The sequence below is a fragment of the Macrotis lagotis genome, chromosome 4 (genome assembly GCF_037893015.1).
Source record: "Macrotis lagotis isolate mMagLag1 chromosome 4, bilby.v1.9.chrom.fasta, whole genome shotgun sequence".
NCBI lineage: Eukaryota > Metazoa > Chordata > Mammalia > Peramelemorphia > Peramelidae > Macrotis > Macrotis lagotis.
The window spans coordinates 227,948,375-227,971,107 of record NC_133661.1 but is presented as its reverse complement, the minus strand read 5'-3'; the positions used below and the strand labels follow the sequence as shown (position 1 = coordinate 227,971,107).

Genomic DNA, 22,733 nt, shown 5'->3' with positions numbered 1-22,733 from the left:
GAACTTTTCTTATCATTAGCAAATCCACCTCAGATTCAACAGAGACATTTAAATAAAAATACCTTCTTAAAAGCAGGGATTGTCTCTGGCTTCTTTTGGGTGTCCAGAGCTTAGCACTGGCAGATAGTAGGGGTTTAATAAATGCTTCTGACAGATTGATTAAGCTCCATAGGGTGAGGAATAATGACAATTCTCTTTTTTTGTATCTCAGTGAAGCATTAGGAAGTACTTTGCATATTCCATAATTCCAAACACAGGAAGAAATTGCTGAATAAATTAATGACTCTAAACCTGTAGCTATTCTATAGATATAGAATACCTGTAGATATTATGACATACAAAATTAAGCTATCATGTATATATATATCTTTTACATATATTCACAATGTATACCTGGGAAATAAAACTTCATGACCTCTTCTGCTTCCATGATGTTTCCACCATTCCTTATCTGTTCCAGCAACTATTAAATTGATGAGAACAGACACTATACTCAGTTTTTACCATAAAGGCTTAAAAGTAACTTCTGTCTCTCAATTTAACTGATTTGTCCTTCAATGACCTCTTCCTTCAAATTCTCTTTACATTAATGTTTCTAATCAGCCTTTCCAAATGGAATTACAGTTTAGACATTTCACTTTTTAATACATTCTCCTTTAAGGCTATTGGCCAGATAATAGACTATCCTTTTATCAGTAATAATCTACAAGTGATTATCCACTATAATTCTGAGACTCTTAAATTTTTATCATATCATATTCCAACTTCCTCTAATGTATTATTAGCAAAGAGACTAGACCATTACAAAAGCTAAAAGTCACATTAAAAACTAGAATCAAGAAAAAGTCTAATCATAGGGAATACATAATTAAAGTGATATTATTTGTAAATTGGAATGATTCAAAATGAAAACATAATGAATTATATATTTATAATCTATTAAGAATAGGATAAATTTTACAACAGTATTGAAAGCAATCTTTCAAAACACTGGAAGTTGCATGGATCTGGAATTAAATCCCTTGCCTTCTGAAATTTGGCATAAGCAGATTTCAATATTTATGCTTCATTTTGACCGTAGTTCATTGCATATTCGAAGTCTTTAAAGCTGACATGTCCATCCGAGTCCTGATCTACTTCCCTGAAGAAAAGGGAAAAAAAAGGGAGATTAAATTTGCTGATTAAAAAACTATAGTTCTGAAGCAAATGAAAGCATTTTTCTTTCATTTGCAAATCTACATGAGTTTTAGGATCAAAGGATTTAAAGCATCATCTGTTCAACCCCTCTTATTTTAGAGAGGAGGAAACTGAAGATCATAGAGAAACTGTAGATAGACTGTGCTTTGTAAATGTATAGATAAGTATATACATATATATGTATTTTTTTCCCTTTATCATCTCAGCCTTATAAACCTGAGTTTCCTTCAAGACTTGATTCTGATGCTCTTCATTCTCTCCCTCCTCAAATTATCTGAAATTTTTTTCTTATTAGTGATATCCTTTAATGTAAAGTGCTTTAAGGGAGGGTCTATTGTTTCTATATTATTTTTGTGTCTAGTCCCTAACATGAAGGGTTACATACAGACAGTAAATTCTCATTTTAACTTCAACACAATCCTGGGAGGTAGGACCTTCTTACCTTCATTTAATAAGTGGGGAAACTGAGGCACAGGGTGGTTAATACATGCTTGCATAGGACAGTATAAGCAGCTTGCTCAAAGTTCCATAGGAATTAAGTGACAAGAATCAGGACTCAAAGAGAGGTTCTTTATTACCAGGCTCAAAGTTCTTTCTATCATACCATATTGTTTCTTCCTTTGTCCTGGAGTACAAGATACTGTGAGGAAAGGGTTATACCTCTTTTCTTTGTATCTATAGTGCCTACATAACCAGAGGCATTGAATTATGGTATCTACCCTCCATGTAAGGTTTAAAAAAATCACTGAATTCCAGAAGTTACATCCCAAGTCATTCTCACTATTTTCTAGTTATATATTACTTTTCACATGTAATTGTATATATTCTATCTATCTAATAACAGGTGATTAATAATTATAGAGTACTTTAAGGTTTATATATTTATATAAATTTAAAAAATAATTTACATTATAATAATTTACAAATTATCTTATTTCATCCACATAACAGGAGGTAGGTGATACTATTATCTCTATTTTACAGTTGATGATCTATAGGGAGACAGATGCTAAATGATTTGTTCAGGATCATGCAGTTAAGTGTCTAAGGCTCAATTTGAACATTTTAGGTGCTCTTGAGTCCAATATGTTACAAACTATGCTACCCATTCACCTAATTAGAAATAAAGCCTTGTGAGTACATGTGGCACTTCTAAAAAAAATCAACTTTCTAATAAAATTTAATGCCTGTGCCTATATGAAGAACCTTTGTTTCCAAATCCAAAACAATATATAGATATTAGCAGAAATTTGGTGAAAACAAAAAAAAAATCCCCCCCCAAACCTGTTCCTGAGGAATTCAATGATTTATAAAGTCATTTTTTATGGAAATCCTCCCCTTCCTTCCTTTTCTTTTTTCTTTCTTTTTTTTAAAAAGTTTTTGCAAGGCAATAGGGTTAAGTGGCTTGCCCAAGGCCACACGGCTAGGTAATTATTAAGTGTCTGAGGCTGGATTTGAACTCAGCTATTCCTAACTCCAAGGCCAGTGCTCTATTCACTGTGCCACCTAACTGCCCCCTCCCCTTCCTTTCAATCCACCCTGGCTCAGGAATCACCAACAGGAGGCCTTCTTTTATTTCCCTCCCCTAGGAAAGAGGGATGCTTTTCACCCCCAACTTCCCCAAATTCTTTATATCTCACTGGTCTCTTTTATACTCTATTTTTAGCTTTCCTAATCCCTTTAATAAACTACATATTCCCCTAATAAACTACAGATTCTTGTGGGCAGGGACTTTTGTATCTAACCCTGGACCTTGCAGATAAGAGGCATTGAATGGATAGTTATCTCAAGAGTTTTAAGTGAAAATAAAAGTCACCTGAACTAATTTTGTCTCTAAATGTGTATCTGATCTACAAAATCTCTGCCAAAGGAATCATTTGGTCTGTGGGTAAAGGCTTCCAGCTAGACATTAATCCCACTTTGGGACAGCTCAAATGGTTAGGAAGTTTCACTGAATTGCTGTACCAACTGATTAGGTAGGATGCAGGGGTGTGGGGTGGGATGTATCCCATCCGTCCATCTGTCCATCCATCCGTCTATCCATCCATCCATCCATCCATCCATCCATCCATCCATCCATCCATCCATCCATCCATATGAGATAATGTATGCTCAGCACTTTGCAAACATTAAAGCACTATATATAGTGACTTAAAAACATCAATAAAATCAATACACCATTCAACTAATCAACTAGAGATCAGATCTCTAAAGTTAGGTTTATTGTTTTGATTCTAAAACAAAGACCTGGACCCTTGCAGGACATTAAAGATTAAAAAATAGGTGGATGAACTATAGAAACAACACATACCCATAAACTATAGAAACAACAAACCTATCCTTCAATAACAATAACAGTCATAGGAATATATCTGAAAGAATGTTTGATGATCAATTTTCAAATGTCTGCTCTGAATTATTACAACCTCATATGGGGTGGCTAGGTGGTGCAGTAGATACAGCACCAGCCCTGAAGTCAGAAGTACCTGAGTTCAAATCCGACCTCAGACACTTGATAATTACCTAGCTGTGTGGCCTTGGGCAAGCCACTTAACCCCATTGCCTTGCAAAACCCTAAAAAAAACACCACAACAAAACCCCTCACATATCTGATATATAAATCTTATTATTGAAACAAAGAAGATAAAAATTAGAATAAAAATAGTATTAAAGTTTGCAAAGTACTTTATAAAAATTCCATTTTGTCATTACAATTACCCTTAGAGGTAGAAGCTTTTATTATTCTCATTTTAAAGATGAGGAAATGAAGGCATTGTTAAGTGACTTGCCCAAGATCTCACAGTTTGTTTTTTTAGAATTCTTTATTTTATTTTATTATTCTTTTGGCAAGGCAATGGGGTTAAGTGACTTGCCCAAGGTCACACAGCTAGGCAATTACTAAGTGTCTGAGGCCACAACTCAGGTCCTCCCGACTCCAGGGAGTCAGTCCTCTATCCATTGCACCACCTAGCTGCCTCAAAATCTCACAGTTTTAAAAATAAGAATATCAAATGGGATTTGAATTTAGGTTTTTCTGATTTCAGGTCCAGCACTCTATCCATGTACCACCTGTCTGCCTAAGATGAATTCCTCAAGGAGACTCTTTAATCTGAAGACTTGCCAAAACTAGAGATGCCTTTAATACTGAATTAGCTGTAAATATCAAGTGCTAAATATATCAAGTACTAAAATAAATTTTCTATAATATTTAGTTCAAAAATGTCCAAGTCTATAATGGGCCTGGACACTGTGATACCAATTTTTCACTATTTTGAAATACAGAAAATTCTTATTTTTCTATCCTAGACCAAAGTCCCAGTTACATTGAGTTGGTCTATAATGATTGGTTATCTCCATAGCTTCATGTTACTTATTTAGAGAAATATATACACAAGCATTTTCATAATTTTTTCAAGTACTTCAGAACTGAAAGCAGAACAATAAATCTTTTACTGGCTATTTGGTAATGACTGGTAGCACACATTACTCTCTATGGAATACAAATCGTCCCTCTCATTAAATTACACAATTGAAGACTCCCAGGATTGCTAAAATATTCTTTTTTAAGGAAAAAGATTGGATAAATGGTATCCTTCCTCTCCTTGACTGGTATATTTGAACTGCATGTCTTACTGTGTAGTTTAAATGAACAATCAACAAAAGTGGCATTGAGAATAAGAGCTCTTGATAATTTTTTGGCTTATTCATTTACCGAGATGACAGAATAGTAATGTACTTGCCTGAACTCAAAAATTCACTTTCAGTGATTCTTCAATCATAATACTGTATTATTTATTGCTCATTTTCCTTGTTTTCTTTTTTAGTGTTCTCACTGCTATAACATTTACACAATATTAAGCAATATAACCAAGTAGTTTTACAATTAAGAACAGGATTGAGAGACAATTTTTAATTTACAGATGACACCCATGTTTATCCAAAAAATGCACAGAACAGGCTGCACTGTTGAATTTATGGAATTTTGGAATGTACAAGGGTAAAATAGTTAATGTCTTATGACCATTTTCCTCCTCATCATATCACAGTGAACAAGGCTGGTAGTCAAGAGGAAAATGAAGCCCAAGTATGAGTTTCATAGCTGTAATTTTAAAAGGGAAGATATATTATTACATTTTTTTTTACCGCAGAAACTGCATTATTCTGAAGGAATATTCCATTGCACCAACACACAAATCATTCATGTGAGAGGAGAGCAGATGGATCATGTGGGTAAAATTTTGCAGTGATTTGGGAAGAGAAATAAAATACCGTTAGCAAAGCAGGAGGTGGAACATAAAGCTTCATTGTTCTTTTCCACAGGATTCTATGCTGACAAGAGCTTCCTCTAGTTCCAAATGAATCCTCAAAAAAAAATTGGTTCCAAAATTTTCAGGACACCATGCTGAGACATTTCGTAAATTGTAAATGTCTCCTATTGAGGATGATAATTGCGAAGAGTTTGGTGAAGTTTGTCTAGTCATTTATTGAGTGCCAGATAGGTATAGAAGCCCAAATTTGGAACTGTGATGAGACAGAGAGAAGCTTTTGCCTTGAGAAGGCAACTAGATAGCATAAAGAGGCAGGAAACTCGGGGTTTGAATCCTACCACAGACACAAAAGCTTTATGACCCTACGAAGCTACTTTCAGCATTAGATTCTTAAAATGGAATGAAGGAAATATTTATTAAAGACTTAAATTGTACAAGGCATTGTGCCAAAGACTTTATACATTAGATCCTCATAATGACCCTGGGAAGCTGGAGCTATTATTATGCCTGTGTAACACATGAAGAAACTGAGGTAGACAGAGGTAAAGTGACTTGTTTATGGTCACACAGCTACTACATTTCTGAAGCTGGATTTGAAGTCAACAGTTCCTAATTCCAGGCCTGGCATTTCATCTACTTGTGGCAGCTCTTTGTCTCTGAACTGGAATACTAATAACAATAATAATGATAATAATGTTAACAATAATTATTATGATGATGATGACGACAAAATAGCTACCTCTCAGGGCTGTTGTATTAAATGAGTTAATATTCAAAAAGGTTTAACAGAGCCAGTGCTTAATAAATGCTTATTCTATCTATCCAGTTATCAATCTGTCTGTTCATTCATCTATTCATATGAGATAATGTATTTTAAGTACTTTGCAAACATTAAAATGTTATATAAAATGTGCTATATAAAGTGCTATATAACATTAAGGACATCTATATATCAGCACAACATTGAATTCATCAACTAGAGATCATCTTATCTAGGAGGAAGCCAACAGGTGAAATACCTTTTTGTTAAGCAATTAGAGGTAGGAGGTCTCTATTCTGATTCTCTGGGGATTCTAGGATACTTTGTACTGTACCACAATCTTTTTTTACCTTACAACCCCCCCCCCCCTAATCCCAATATCATCTAAAATAAATAAACCAGTGCTGTGGGGATTTAGAGAAAATAGGGTCAACAGGAGTTGTATGGGATTAATTTTTTTTTTTCAAAAAGAAAGGGAAAAAAGAGGGTTTCTTGGAGGTAGATTTTGAGCCTGGCTTTGAAAGATGGGTTAGGCTATATGAGCTAGTGTTTAGACAGAACTTTACATGTGTGAACTCATTTGATTCTTACAACAATCCTGGAAATGATTCCCATTTTATGAATGAGGGAACTGAGTCTTTCTTGTCCAGGGTCACAGAGTTAATAAATATCTGAGGTGGAATTTGAACTCAATTCTTCCTCAATAATTCCCTATATTAACATTTACTTAGTACTTTATGTTTTGCAAAGAGTTTCACTTAAGTTATCACACTTGATATTCACAGCAACCTTCTGAGGCAAGTGCTATAATCATTCTTTTCAGAAGAGAAAACTGAGTCTGGAAAAGGAAATGTGACTTGCTCAGGGTAACATAGCTAATAAGGATCTGAGGAAGGATTTGAAATCAGGTTATTTCTGATTTCAGAGAGTCTGGCATTCTCTATTATACTCTAAGAGCCAGAAAGACAGATCAAGTCATTTCTGGATGACTATGGGATAAATTGAACAAGGAACCTTTTCTGATCATCTTCAATTCTAGTGCCTTCCCTCTACTGATTATTTAAAACTTATTTAGGAAGACCTAAGGGGCAGTTAGGTGGTGAGATGGAGAGAGAACCAGCTATGAAGTCAGGAAGACCCATTTTCCTGAGTTCAAGTCTGGCCTCAGACACTTCAATCCTGTTTGCCTCAGTTTCTTTATCTGTAAAATGAGCTGGAGAAGGAGATGGCAATATCTCCAGTATCTCTACCAAGAAATCCCCAAATGGGGTTTCAAAGAGTTGGAAATAACTTAAAAAAACAACAGCAGCAGCTGGAAGACCTATGTGCAAGTCTCTTCCTAAGGGTCTTCTTCCATAAAATGGGGATAATAACATCCAGTGTTATTTCGTTATGGGATTATTATGACTCCCAAATGAAATGAGGTCTATAAAGTGCTTCACAAAACCCTGAAGTCCAGTGTAAATGTTAGCTGTTATAATTACCTAGGTGAACAAGGTACTTGAAGATTAAAGCATAAATTGTGTATAGGACCCCATTGAGAAACATATGGAACCAAATTAGAAATAAGGATTAGCATATATCCAAGATATTCCATCCATACTTCAATAAATGTCACCCCATTTTTGTAGATATTCCCTGATTTGGATCACAACTTTCCCAAACCACTCATTCTTTGCAACTTTTGTTTATATTCTTCCAGAAATTCTCTGGGGAGGGGAGGGGAGGGGAGGGGAGAGGAGGGAAGGGAAGGGCATAAACATTTATATAGAACCTGTACCATCCACTATCCTAAATGCTTTACATTTCATTTGATCCTCACTACAACCCTGGGGGGAAGTGGGAAGATATTATTATCATTCCCATTTTACAGATAAACTGAGGCAAATAGAAATTTAGTGACTCGCCTAGGGTCATACTGTTATTACGGTCTGAGGTCCTATTTGAACTCAGATCTTCCTAAAGGAAATGGCAATCCATTCCAGTATCTTTGCCAAGAAAACCCCAAATAGGACACAAAGAGTCAAATATGATTAAAATAACTCAACAAGAACTTCCTGATGTTAGACCTAGTTTTATACTCTTTGCCACCTATTAATTCTTATTCATGCCACCAATGACTGACTAACCTCCGTGGAATTACAAAACCTCAAAATTGGAAAGGACTTCAGAAGCTGTTTAATAGGACCCTCTATTCTACTACCATTCCTCAGTGGTCATTGGGCCTTTGCTAGAACTCCAGTTATAGGGACCTCATTATGAAGCCAATTTCATATACTGACAAATATAATACTACAATATCAGTTCTTGATGATATAAAAAAAGAATGATTGGAGTGGTTTTCTGGAAAAAAGAAATATGAAGTGAGTGTTTATGAGATAGTGGTGACAATTGATAGAAGGCTTTGAACATTAGATTGAGATTAGATTTGAAAATGTAGGCAACCTAGAACCAATGTAAATAACTAAATGAATGTGAACTGCATTTACAATACAGTCCAAGGAGGATTTCCTCAAATGCAGTGATTGGTATTCTATCAACTTCTCATCTGCATAACTCTGATTTCAGAGCTTTCATTTCAAAGTACCTATCAAAGATTATAGAGAGAACTTCAAACAGATCCAATTCCTAGTTATTCAACTAGATTCTTACAATTGAGAAGTCTATTAAAATATTAATATTTTCTAACTCATTGTCTTAAAAACTACTTTAAAAAACTTCATCACAACATAAACCTGGAGATGTGTTCTTCTTTTAGCCTGATTTCACTATGAAGGAATATGTCCTTTCCTTTTTCCAATTAAGTATTTACTTAAATAATTAAGGCTAAGTGTGAATTGTAGAGATGGTTCTAAAAGCCAGCATTATATTACATGAATCTTTTATTAAGCCAGGTTCCATTGCTATTCTTACATGTCTGAAGGAAAATACTAATTGATAAATTACAACAGGTTCATTTTATTGTATAAGTAACAGATATTTTTGCATAGAAAATTTTCAGCGAAAAACAGAAAGGAAAGATGTTAACAAATTGTCTTTAACATTTTAATTATTTCTGGAGTAGCTCAGTCAAAATATATTCTTTTTTTTTTAGATTTTTGCAAGGCAAATGGGGTTAAGTAGCTTGCCCAAGGCCACACAGCTAGGTAATTACTAAGTGTCTGAGACTGGATTTGAACCCAGGTACTCCTGACTCCAAGGCAGGTGCTTTATCCACTATGCCACCTAGCCGCCCCGTCAAAATATATTCTTTAGGTGATCTTTAATTGAATTGTATGGGTTAATCTATAATCAATCCTCTATGGAAGTGACTTTTTTCTCCTCCATTACATGTAAACAAAAATTTTTTAAGATGAGTTTTTAAAAATTTTGAGTCCCAAATTCTTTTTCCTTCCTTTCCTTCTCCCTCCTTGAGAAGGCAAGCAATTTGATATAGATTATACATGGGCAGTCATATAAATCATTTGCATATTGTTTTTTGTCCTTTATTCTCTAAGAGTTCCATGACATAAGGGAAGCAATGTCATAACATGCAAATGAACTGAATTTAAGTGAGGGAGAACTGTGCAAAGTTGCCAGTCTTACCTTCTCCCCTGGAGCCATCTGGGTCCAATGACTAGATATGGATCAGGATAACTGGACATGACTCTGTAATGCAGGGAAAAACTTGGGCTTTTTAAACTAAGGGAGGGACGGTGGAGGGAATGGAGGGGGGGGGAAGGGAGAAGAGCAGAGGGGAGAGGAGAATAGCAGAGAATAGCATTTTTCATCATGGTTTCTTTGGAAATCTTGGATCACTGTATTTCTGAGAAGAGCTAAGCCATTCAAAGCTGCTCATTGTAAACTATGGTTACTCTAACACTGCTCTTCAGGTTTTGCTAATCTCACTTTGCATCAATTCATGTAAGTCATCTCAAGTTTTTCTGAAAACATGTTGCTGTTCATCATTTCTTATAGCAAAACAGTATTTCATTACATTTATATATACCATCACTTGCTCGGCCAGTTCCCAATTGATGGACATCCCTTTGATTTCAAATTCTTTGTCACCAAAAAGGGGGCTTCTATGAATATTTTTGAACAAATAAATCCTTTATCTCTTTGGGATATAGACCTAGCAGTGGTATGGCTGGATCAAAAGGTAAGCAGTTTGATAGCTCTTTGATTGCTCTCTGGAATGACTGGATCTGTTTATAACTTCACAATCTGTATATTTAGTGTCCCTATTTTTCCTCATGCCCTTTAACAGTTATCATTTTCCTATTCAAACATATTAAGGTGAGATAATATCTCATAGCTATTTTAATCTGCATTTCTCCAGCAGTAATTTAGAGCATTTTTCCTATGCCTATGAATAGCTTAGATTTCTTTTTCTGAAAACTGCCTCTTCATATCTTTTGACCATTTTTCAATTTTGGAATGATACATACAAGTTTAACTCAACTCTTTATATATTAGAGAAATGATACTTTTATCAGAGGAAACTTGGTATATTTTACCCTCAGTTTTCTACTTCCTGTCCAGTTTTGGCTGTATTAGTTTTATTTTTTCCAAATCCTTTTTAATGTAATTAAAATGATCCATTTTCATATCTTGTAATACTTTCTATCTTTTGTTTGATCATAAATTCTTCCCTTCTTCATAAACCTGACAGATAAAATACTCTATACTCCCCAAATTTGTTTATGATATCACCTTTCATGTCTAAATCATCTACTCATCTTCACCTCAGCATATGTTGGCCTATATATAATTTTCCTAAACTGTTATTCAGTTGGTCAAATAGTTTTTATCTGATAGTGATTTCTTGGTCCAAAATCTTAGATCTTTGGATTTGTCATTTATCTATTCCACTGATCTTCCACTCTATTTCTCAACCACCAGATTGTTTTGGTGATTACCACTATAGTACAGTTTGAGACCTGGTACTGCTAAACCATGTTCCTTCACATTTTTTATGGTTTTACAATTGTGTTCATATAGCTCCTGGGTTTGTCTTGGCAGGTAGATCCTCAAGTATTTTAAATTATCTGTAGTTACTTTAAATGGAATTTCTCTTTCTATCTCCCTTCCTGCTGAACTTTGTTGGTAATATAAAGAAATGCTGATGATTTATGTGGGCTTACATTATATTCTGCAACTGAGGTGACTCTTAACACCTGGTCACATCCACATCCTGGATGCAGAGGAGCCAGCATTAGAGATTTTCAGATGGTATGTGTTGAAGGATTTATCTAGGTATTGCACTGACTGTTGGGATTATTTCCAAACAATAAACCTACTGGCATTTTTTGCTCTGAGATGCTATGACAATCACACAGAGTTCTGAAAGTTGACAATGTGTTTGATAGTTTCACCTGGAAGAGCTGAAATCCAGTGGTGAGGCAGAGATCTAAATTATGAGCATTTTTATGACTTGGCGGTGGTGAAGGAGGAAAAAAGGGAGGAAGACTCTCTCTTTCCCTCCTCCACCATTTTTGGACAATCAGGGAAAAAAATTTAAATTTAAGTCAATGCCACCATTGCATTAGAACTGAAACTGTCATACTGACCAAACAGTGAGAGAAAAATTACACTTTATGGAAGGAGCCCCTGCCAGGGATGAAATGACCTACCAATTGATGATTTTTCCAACAAGCTTCCTTCTCCTGTGATTAACCAGCTCTAGTCTAGCCCTTTCTTCTTGTAGTGCTTCCTCCTTTGCTGAAGAGAAACCCCTGCAGGGTTCCACAGTAATCTAGTTGGTAAATGCATATATTAATTTCACTCCTTTAAAGACATCAGTGTTAAGAAAAGCTACTCACACTCAAGTAAACACAGGAAAGATCTGCAGACAATTTCTGTTCCTTTTTAGATGACTATGTGACTTACATTGAAGCATGACTTGTAGTGGAAAGTTTATTTTGAGAGATGAAGCCCTCAAGGAGGCATTTAAATTGTCATAAGCATAGCATGTCACATCATACTATCATTCAGGTATAAAGGATCTTTCCACTTGGAAGAGGCTGGAGTGTTCTATTTGCAAAATTATTTTTAGAGGTTTCAAATTAAATATTGCCTTCAAAAAGAATCTTGAAGTGTTAGTTTTAAGGAAACAGAAATGTCAGAGTTAACAAGGATAAGAATGGGAGGATTCTTCTTTCTTCCTTTCTCTCTTTTTAAAAGAAACTATCCTATTTAATCACATTTATTCTGCCAACAGCAAACAGTGCGGTTAAACTGAGTTCCTTTGAGGAAGAGACTATCGATTCCCATATAAATGTGTGTGTGTGTGTGTGTGTGTGTGTGTGTGTGTGTGTGTGTGTGTGTGTGTATGCATATATATATGTATGGATGTGTGTGTCACCATCTTTTTGTTGAAAAGATAGAGCAATTTGATCCTCTGTTACTATGCTGAGTATTTTTTTTAATCATGTAAACTCTCTATCTCATGTCCTTTAAGAGTTCAACATTATTATCTTATTTGTATGCCTATTTTTACCTGATCAAACTAGATTATAAACCCCTTGGAGGCAGGGATTATGTCTAATTTATTTTTTATGGCATTATTAGATGCTTAACAAGAGTGTATTTAGCTCTTTAATCTAACTCACTATATTGCTAGTGAATTAGAAGCAACCCTGACAAAAGTGATTAACATTAAAAATGATTCAATAATTTAATCTAACAGTTAATTAAGATTGAAAAATGAAAGATGTTCTACTTAACAAAAATGTGAAATTTAAGAGAGAACTAAGATGGAATTAAGGCATAGTCAATAAGTATTTTGTTAAAAATCATCTTATTAAATGTTTTCTGTGTGCTGTGCCATAGTATTTATTCTGTGGTATCACAATGCAATGAAAATCTGGATAAATAAGGAGATAAATGAAAAATAGCACTTTTTTTTTGCCTCTGATTTCCTTCATCAACAAACATTTTACCAGAATCAAATATGGGCTTGATTGATTGTCACATCAAATTATTTCTTCAGTTGCACTCCTTGATAGAAGAATTAGTAAGTGGGAAAATAATAAAAATACAGGCCCCCTTAATAAGAAATCAAATGCTATGGTAATCAATCTCTGAAAAATTGAGAAAGGACTTGACAAAATTTGAATTGTATGATCTGTCCTTTGTGTCTGAAAGTAGTTAAAATGCAATTTTGGGTTTTATCCAATAAAGTGGTAATGTGAACCCTTGTGCCAACCATTCAATGGCTGGTTTTAGGAACAGCAATCTATATTCATGTTTTGAATAACCTTATTACTAAAGGTGACAAAGTAATTTAAGCTTTTATTCTAATAAATAATATAAACTTTCTTTCTGGTATATAACTGACAAGTCTGGGGAAATAGTCTCTTGTTCAGATTTTAATATAAGATGATCAAGATAATCTAATTTTATATGATGATCTTTGAACCAATCTTTAAATGACCTGTATATTGCATTTCTAGTCTACTCTGTTCTCTACTTCTCATTTTACCACCCCCTTCCTCTTTCCCCCAAACCAAACTCATATAACTAAAAAGATATTATTTAAGGGGGTAATGTGACTTTGTGAACAGTAACAGACTTGAGAGTTAGTAAAGACCTGAGGATTGGTCCTGGTATGACCATTATCTAGTTATCCGACCTTTGGAATTTCACCCCACCCCCACCCCCCAGCCTCAATTTTCTCATCTATAAAATGAGAAGAATAGTTGGACTTGGTGATCTTTTTGGTACCTACTAGCTTTAATATTCTCAGATTCTAAAGTAGATCTTCATTATTCCCCATCATTAACATGAATAAAGCATTCTAAAACACTCCCATTAGCTGAGTTACTCTTTAAAGCATAGTTCAAGTCTTTAACCAAAAGGACAGTTGTAAAGAACTATAAACATATTTAAACATAAATGGGGAGAAATAGTTCTGCCTTCAACACTGTGATCAGTAAATGGAGATAAAGCCATTTCTATTTCAAATATATAATCACTTCAACAGAGATATCTAGTATCATCTTGAACTTGATTATGAGATAAAAGAAATGGGACAGAGATGGTAATCATTTAATTCCTTAAGAACTGCTATTCTGAAGAGCTTTTCACTCTATGCTCAATAGATTTCTAGCAGGTTATGATCCGGCTAGAAAGAAAGCATAATGATGAGGAAAATTATGTTTTTCAATAACACAGGCTTTTACAGTACCAAGTCCTTCCACAAAGGAGGCAATAAAATGAACTCTGACCACTTTAACAGATGGTGTAATGGCTGAGCTCACAGATGCAGCCTTTCTGAAAGTACCAAGTTCATATACTCTGACTGAGGGTTCAGGAGCAAGCCCAACTTTGAAGCATAATGTAGGAGAGATTATGTACGGCCATATAAGCATGCTGAGTGTTCCTTGGGTTCGTGCGCTGGGAAAGATGGGCTGGAGTAATGAGATTTAATGAGTTTCACTTTGCTAATGCAACAAATAGAGGAGGAGTTGAAATGTGAACTATAAGCATCAAACCATTTCCAATACCTTGCTCATAAAAAGAGACTAACTACCTTATGTAGTAGGAAAGTAGATGGAAAGGTATGACTTCTTGAGTTCAGAAAACATTCAATGAAGAATGGCAGTTGTTTCCCATTGTATGTTCAATGTGGAACTTTTCTTCAAGAAAGTAATAAAATGATAAAACCTAAAAAAATCCTAATAATATAAATTAGGTTAAAGAAAAGCAAAGAATTAGATTTTTGAAGAATTTTTTTTTCTTTATTACCTTCTAGGATGATCATAATATTTTGATTACTATTACTTAAATGAATCCGGAGTCTCATGATTCAGGAATTCCCTAAAGCTATCCAGATCACTACCATCCATGCCTGTCTATTTATTCTGTGATGTTCTCAACTATGTTCTCCCAAGTTTGTCAATGGAGACCCATCCAACATGTTAAAGGATTTTCTAGTTGTTTTTTTAATACCATGGTACCAGGGGCTCTGGCACTCCTTGTCATACCCCATTCTTGACATGTAACCAGATCATCTTCTGTTGCTATTATGGTATTTCTTGATGACACCCATTATTCCAGTTCTTCTTTGGAATTCTTCATTATTTATGTGTTTTAGCCTGTTTAACTCTACCATGGAATTTTCCATTGCCTTCTCTGTGATATTTATATTTAATTTTTTAGAAAAAGTGGTGTTCTTTTTTTAATAAAAGTTGAATCTGCTGCCTCCAAATAAAACAAGTATAACTAAGAAATAAATTTAACTCTTATATGTCTGCTTGATCATTTCATTCCATCCATCTATCCACATCCAAACATTTACTGAGTACTTTCAAATAGCAAAACTCATCTGAAAGTGAGTTTTTGGAATATTTGGAATTCTCAGATTTTCCACAAATTTTAGAAGCTTTTGAACAGCATGTGAATCACAAAGGAAAATAATTCTCCATTTTCCCAGTAAAATTACTTGAAGCTTATCCTTTTAAATGTCAGGCTAGGTAACCCTAGATACAAGGTCATTAGAGGTCATAGGGCCATTTTTTTCTGAAGCCTATGATGATTGGTTCAAGATGATAATAATGATAGCTGGCATTTATATAATACTTGAAAGTTCAGTCATGCTCTAGTGGGAAAGAAGAGTGACTGATGGACAGCCTATGTGCTCCACTGGCATCCACACAATATAAAGACAACTGTACAATCCCACAAGTGAGGTGGGCTTCCCAGGAAGGCTTTATGGGAGGCCATGGACTTGTCCTTTAAGATGGACAAGTAAGGATGGATTGAGAAAAGCAGTATTAGAGGACACAGTAAACTTCAAAGTTTTCAAAGTGTTTAACATGGAATACTGAATGTGAGTCTAACAAGAACTTACAAAGTTGGTGCTTCTAGAATTATCCTCATTTTATAAAAGAAGAAACTCAAGCTCAGAGGGGGGCAAACAGCCAATAAGGTTTTGAACCCAGGTTTTTCTTAACCCATTGTTTATCCATTACACAACATTTCTTCTTATCAAATTGTGACTCTGCTGCTTTATTTGGAGTCCTTGGGGACACTAGCAGAAAAGGAGTATACTATCATTTCTCTCCTTGGCTGATCCTTTGGAGCTTAAGTATTGACATATGGATAGATCATCAGTTATTATGGCTTGAATCTTTTTTCTGACCAAAGTGAAAATAAAGCTTTGACTAGGGCCTAGTCATTGTTTTAAATTGTTTAATTATTTATTTTGAAGTTTTGAATATTCTAAGTGCTTGTTTTGATACTTACATTAATTCATCTAATTATGTTCTTTCTTTTCTTTTCCCCCCTTCATTAAAGGACAGTTGGATGTACAATGTTCTTACTCATAAGATCTAGACTCTTTTCTTAGCCCTGTCACTTATAAGTTGTGTGATCTTAGAGAAATCAGACTCCATTTATAGATGGAAGGGGAATTACAAGATTCTTTAGTCCCTCGATATAAAACCACTGAAATAAAGTCTTAGAAAGATCTTGTAACTTGTACAGGCCACACAACCAGTGTGGTCAGGATTCAAACCCTGGTCTTTTGATACTAAAACATGAACACTCAATCTGTCCTCTATTTCCCCATTGTAAAATGAGGCTAATATCACAGAATACCTTGTCTTATTGGATTTTCATAAAGATTAAATGGGATAACAAATGGGTAAACCATAAAATGCTATTCAAATATAAGCTATTTTATTAACAGTTAACTTTCTAGTAAAGTTAGTTCAATATGATTTATCCTAAATGTATTAGTTATGAGAAAATACTAAAAGTATTTGAGTATTCTATTCAATTAGGTATTTTTTGTGTGGAATGCTTGTATGGAATGCTTGTATAATTGACTTATTCTCCATTATATTTGTATTCCATTAGTAAAAAGAAGTTTTGGCATCATCCACTCCTCATTTTTGTGCATCACCAAACTAACATGAAGTTTGGCATCAGTTCAGCAAAGATGAATTCATTTAATTATTTATTATAACACATTCCTAGTATGTACAACCTTTGGCCTATGGACAACAATATAAAACATCAAAAATGAAACAAACTTTATGAAGAAAAAAATTCCCATTATCCAAAATGTCTTTTAAACAAAATCCAGTGGAGCTCATAGAACTATAATATAAGGAGAAGAGTTAGAAATTTGGAGCACCAGTTAGTTACTAAAGACTAAGGCTGAGAACTATGAAGGCCTAAATGTCATGACCATGGATGTGTATGCTAAATTTAAGAATACAATGATGGCAGGCCATCGACTAAAATGTGAAGAAGATAGATTTGGTATTCTCCTACCCCCACAACTACTCTTTTACTTTATGTAACAGTAGAACATGTGGAACCATATTACCTCGAAGGGAAGAAAAAGTCTGAAAATAGAATCTGTTTCAAGAAAGAGGCTATAAATATAGATGTTTGCTTTTTTATTTATATACATTTCTATAATTTAATTTTTTTGTCTTAATGCCATAGTTTGGTTTTCTAAGATTCTGTCAAATAATAGTGGAAAGACAGAATGCCCTTCTTTTATCCTTCCTTTACCTCCTCATTTACTAGTAAAGCTATAGTATTTCACTGATGCAGATAATTGCTGACTTTTGGTTTTGGATGTGCATATTAAACATAGGCGTATTAAGTTTAAATTAAATAGACATATTAAAGAAGGAGCCTTCTACACTTCTGCTTCTTAGGATATTTAACTTCAGTGATATACTTTGTCAAAGTATTTATTGATATGATCATGCCATTTGAAATTTTATATTATTAATTATGTTTATTATTTTTGTAATGCTGAACTATACTTTCATTCAAAGTATAAATTGAACTTGGTGAATAATCATCAAACAACAATAATAATAACAATAATAGTAATAATAATAGAACAGACATTTACATATGCTTACAATTGCCAGGTACTTTACAACAATTCTGGGAGGTGGGTACTATTATTATCCTGTTTTAATAGAAGAGGAAGGGGTAACTAAGTGGTGTAGTGAATAGAGTATTGGCACTGGAGTCAAGAGAACCTGAGTTCAAATCCAGCCTCAGACCCTTAATACTTAGTTAGCCGTGTGATCTTGGGTAAGTCAATTAACCCCACTACCTTGCCAAAAAAAAGTGAGATTGGTAATACATGAGGAAATGGAGGCAAACAGAAGTTAAATGACTTGCTAGGGGTCACACAGCTTTTAAATGTCTGAAGTCAAATTTGAACTCAGGTCTTCTCAACTCTAAGTCTGGTGCTCCATCCATTGTGCTACCTTGCTGCTTCCATTTGAATATATTGTACAATATCCTTGCTAAGAGTTTAATAAAAATTTGGCATCAGTACACATGCATGAGATTTGTCTTCTTCAATTTCTTTTGTTTCATAGTATTTACTACTGGGGTCCCTATCCTGCTTGCTCATTTGCTCTAATATTTTTTTTCTCTTGTCGATGTTCCCTTCTCTCTTCTGACATTGCTGCCACCTTGGTATAGACCCTTATCATTTCATGACTACAGCAATTAGTTGATCTCCCTGACTCAAGCCTCTTTCCATGATAATCCATCCTCCACTCTCAGCTGCCAAAGTAACCTTCGGAAGTGTAGATCTGATCACGTCATACATACTAGGCAATAAACTTCATGGTTCCCTATTACCTACAAGACTGAATAGAAAACTTTCTGGTTAGTTTTTAAAGCCTTCACAGCATGACTCTTTCCTACCTCTCTGGTCTTCTTACACTTTACTCTTCCTGCAGAATATTTAAGATCTAGCCACATTGATTTGCTGTTCCTTGAACTTTGTATTTCACCACTCAATTCTGTCCTTTCGTGGTTCCTATAATCCATATATCTTTCGATCAACTGTGTGACCATGAAGATATAGTATGACAGAAAATGGTCTACAAAATATGACTATTTTCTTATGTTTTCATCAAAGATACTTTTGAGAGGTATATAGGCAGTTCTTATATTTTATAGAGATGAGAAAGTAGTTGGGTACATGGGTGAGTATTTGATGATGTCTTATATTTTGTCATTTTTTTCTTTTTAGTTAAAAGTACTTGTGATCTTTTTTTTTTTAATAAATCTTCTTCTTGAGTTGTCTTAAAAACTCTTAGATTCCTGAGGGCTTTAAAAGTTGTTTGACCATTGGCAGCTTTTTTTCCATATACATATACATATATATGTATACATATATATGTATTTGGTCACAGCCAATTGCTTTTCTCAATTTCATCATATATTCTAATCATTTACTCATATCTCAAGTGAGAGGCTAATATCTAAATATGATGCTCTTATTATCATTGATTAAAGTCTTTCTATATATGTAAGATGTTCTGTTCTATTTTGTGTTATTTTCATGTTTTATTCCTTCAAGTTTAAACTACAGATAAATAGTTTCAGCATTTTCCAGATTAGGGGACTTTTTGCTTTAGTTTGGATACTGACTTATATTATTGAATGTTAATTTTTTTTTGTCCTTCATTTTCAAAGACAACGACATCGGGGAGGGGATGCCACGACAAGCACATGAATTGGATTTGAGTGAGGGGGTGTTGTGCTAAGTCACCAGCCTCACTTTCTCCTCCAGAGCTGTCTGGGTCCAGTGGCCAGATATGAGTCAGGCTGGAGACAGGAAATGGCCCTGGATGTGAGGCAATCAAGGTTAAGGTCACACAGCTAGTAAGCAACAAGTGTCTGCGGCCATATTCAAACTCCCATCTGCCTGACTCCAAGGCCAATGCTCTATTCATTGTACCACCTAGCTGCCCATATTGAATGATAATAGCTTTTGAATCGGAAGGGCCTTCAGAAATTATTTAGCTGAACCTGCTTTTTGATAGTCAAAGAAACAGGTCAAAAGAGATGAAAAGACTTGAACACACTGTCATATACTTAGTGGCAAAGCTGAGATAAAAATCCAGTTTTTCTGAATCTAAGTCACATAGTTTTTTTTCCCCAATGCAATTTGCTTTCTTTGATAGCTTTATCTTCTTAAGTGAATCTTTTGTTATCCTCATTCATAATCTTTCACCATGATTTTGTATGCTAAACTAGTGTTGTTCTTGGCTGCTTTGTTTTTCTGTTGGGAAAAGAGAATTGTTTGCTGATTGAGATGGTTTCCTTGAGTCAATCAGTTTGCATAGGTTAAATCTAGAGTGGAAACATAATGGGTAGAGTGAGTGAAGATGGACAGAGAGAAACAGAAATGATGCCATCATGAAAGCAATACTAGAAACTGCCAGGACAGAAAGAAGAATTTGATGAGAAGTTCAGAAATCAGATAAAAGGTCTAACCCAGAGGCATAATATTATAATTATTAGAAGATCTAAAGCAGAGTACCTAATAAATTTCTATCTTGCTTTAATGATAATTTCATTCTTTAAAAAAGTAGACAAAATGACAAAAAGAACTACTGTTACAGAGTTAATTCTAAACATTAAAAAGAAACTGATTGCTGAAGTAGAAGTAATGAGAATATTACAGATAAATTACCATTTCAAATTAGAATTTATGATAAAGGAAAGGGTAGGATATTCCAAAATAATCCAACAGGCATATTATATTTGGGAGGGATCAATTTTAAAGGGTTCAAAGAAGGGACAGATAAGCTAAGCTAAAGGGCTTTTAAGGAAGTTAATCAAGAAAGGATGGACAATATTCAAGAATGTAATCTCATAACAAAACAGAAACAATTCCAAGGAGGACTAAAAAGGGAGATTTGTCTAAAGAAACCAATATGGATACAGAGGGAACTCAATGGACAGTACAGATTTTTAAAAGGGGGGGGAATTAAGGGTAGACAGTGTAAAATGATAAAGAAATTGAGTCAAAGTCTTCTAAGAATAATCAGTATCACTAAAATTTAGAGTTAAGATTGGTTGTAATGTTAAGAGCATAAAAAAGTTGGAGCTTCTTTCTTTCTTTCTTTCTGTTTGGTTTTTTTTTTTTTTACAAGGCAAACGGGGTTACATGGCTTGCCCAAAGCCACACAGCTAGGTAATTATTAAGTGTCTGAGGCCGGATTTGAATTCAGGTACTCCTGACTCCAGGGCCAGTGCTCTATCCACTGAGCCACCTAGCTGCCCCTTTTACTATCTCTTGAAGCAATATATGAATATATGAATGAATATATGTTCATTGCTTCCATGATGCTATCTATCAATCTCATTTCTTTGCCATTCCCTTTTCCTTTTATCTGCAATCTTTCCCAACATTAGAATCTTTTCTAATGAGTCTGTTTTCTCATTATATAGCCAAAATATTTAAGCTTCAACTTCAGTATTTGACTGTGCAGCAAATAATCTGAATTAATTTAAGTGCTGACTGATTTGATTTACATGAAGTCCAAGGGATTTTCAAAAGTCTTCTCAAGCAACACAATTCAAAAGTTTCAATTTGGTAGCACTCAACTTTATAATTCAACTGTCATAGCTATACATTGCTACTAGAAAAACCATAGCTTTGACAATATAGACCTTTGTCTTTTAATTTCATGACTGGAGTCATCATCTACAGTGATCTTTGAGCTCAAAATATAAAATCTGACTTCCAATTTTGCCAGAAAATGATGGGACCAGCTGCTAAGATCCTTTGCATGATGTACTCTGCATTCAAGCTAAATAAATAAATAAGGGTGCCAACCTACATCCTTGTTATTCACCTTTGCTAATCAAAATTATCAGCTGATCTGTATTTGGTTCCTAACTGTTGCTTTTTTGACCCATATACAGTTTCCTCCGGAGACAGTGGGATGATGTTACTTCCATCCCTTTGAGGATGTCACATTTTGCTGTGATCCATACAGTCAGAGGCTTTGGTGTAGTCAAAGAAGCAGATGTTTTCTGGAACTCCCTTGCTTTCTCCATAATCCAGCAAATATAGGTAATTTGGTCTCTAGTTCCTCTGGTTATTCTCCATTCATATATTGCTGAAATTCAGTTTTTGCAGAATTGTTTTTTTTTTCCATTTTGCAGAATCTTTAAGCATAATCTTGCTGGCATGTGAAATGAGTGCAATTCTTTGATCATCTGAACATTCTTTGTATTATCCTTCTTTAGGTTTAGGATATGAATTGATCTTTTCAAATCCAGTGGTCACTGTGAGTTTTATAAATTTGCTGACATAATGAGTACAATACTTTAATAGCATTATCTTTTAGGGTTTTAAATACCTCAGCTGGAATTCTACCAACTCTACCAGCCTTATTGTTAGCAATGCTTCTAAAGGCCCACTTGATTTCATTCTCTAGAATGTTTGGCACCATTGTGGTTAATGGTGATGTTAAAATATTTTTGTCATGTTTTCTTCTTCCTTTTTTTTTTTGCACAGCATTCAGGGTTAAGTGATTTGCCTAGGGTCACATAGCTAGCAAGTGTCAATGAGGTCACATTTAAACTCAGGTCCTCCTGACTTTAGGGCTGGTGCTCTAGCTTCTAGCCCTGGTAGTAACATAATATTAGCAGCTCATATTTACATAAACTTCAGAGTTCAAAAAGCCCTCAGCCTGAGGAGTGTGTGCTTCAGAGAGATAACTGATGTTAAC

At 34.6% G+C, this 22,733-nt stretch overlaps 1 protein-coding gene across 2 annotated transcripts in view; it reads right to left on the bottom strand.

Moving 5' to 3' along the window:
- Positions 1-861: 861 nt before the first annotated feature.
- EFCAB11 (EF-hand calcium binding domain 11) overlaps positions 862-22,733 on the bottom strand; it is a 171,360-nt gene continuing 149,488 nt past the window's right edge. The window contains exons 6-7 of one of the 2 annotated variants that reach the window (XM_074235531.1): positions 11,841-11,962; positions 1,064-1,141 (exon numbers count right to left, since the gene is read on the bottom strand). In XM_074235531.1, coding sequence (XP_074091632.1) covers positions 11,890-11,962 — 73 coding nt within the window. In that variant the 3' untranslated portion in view covers positions 1,064-1,141; positions 11,841-11,889. Of the gene's footprint in view, positions 1,142-11,840; positions 11,963-22,733 lie in introns of both variants that reach the window. The other variant, XM_074235530.1, reaches the window with a different exon arrangement.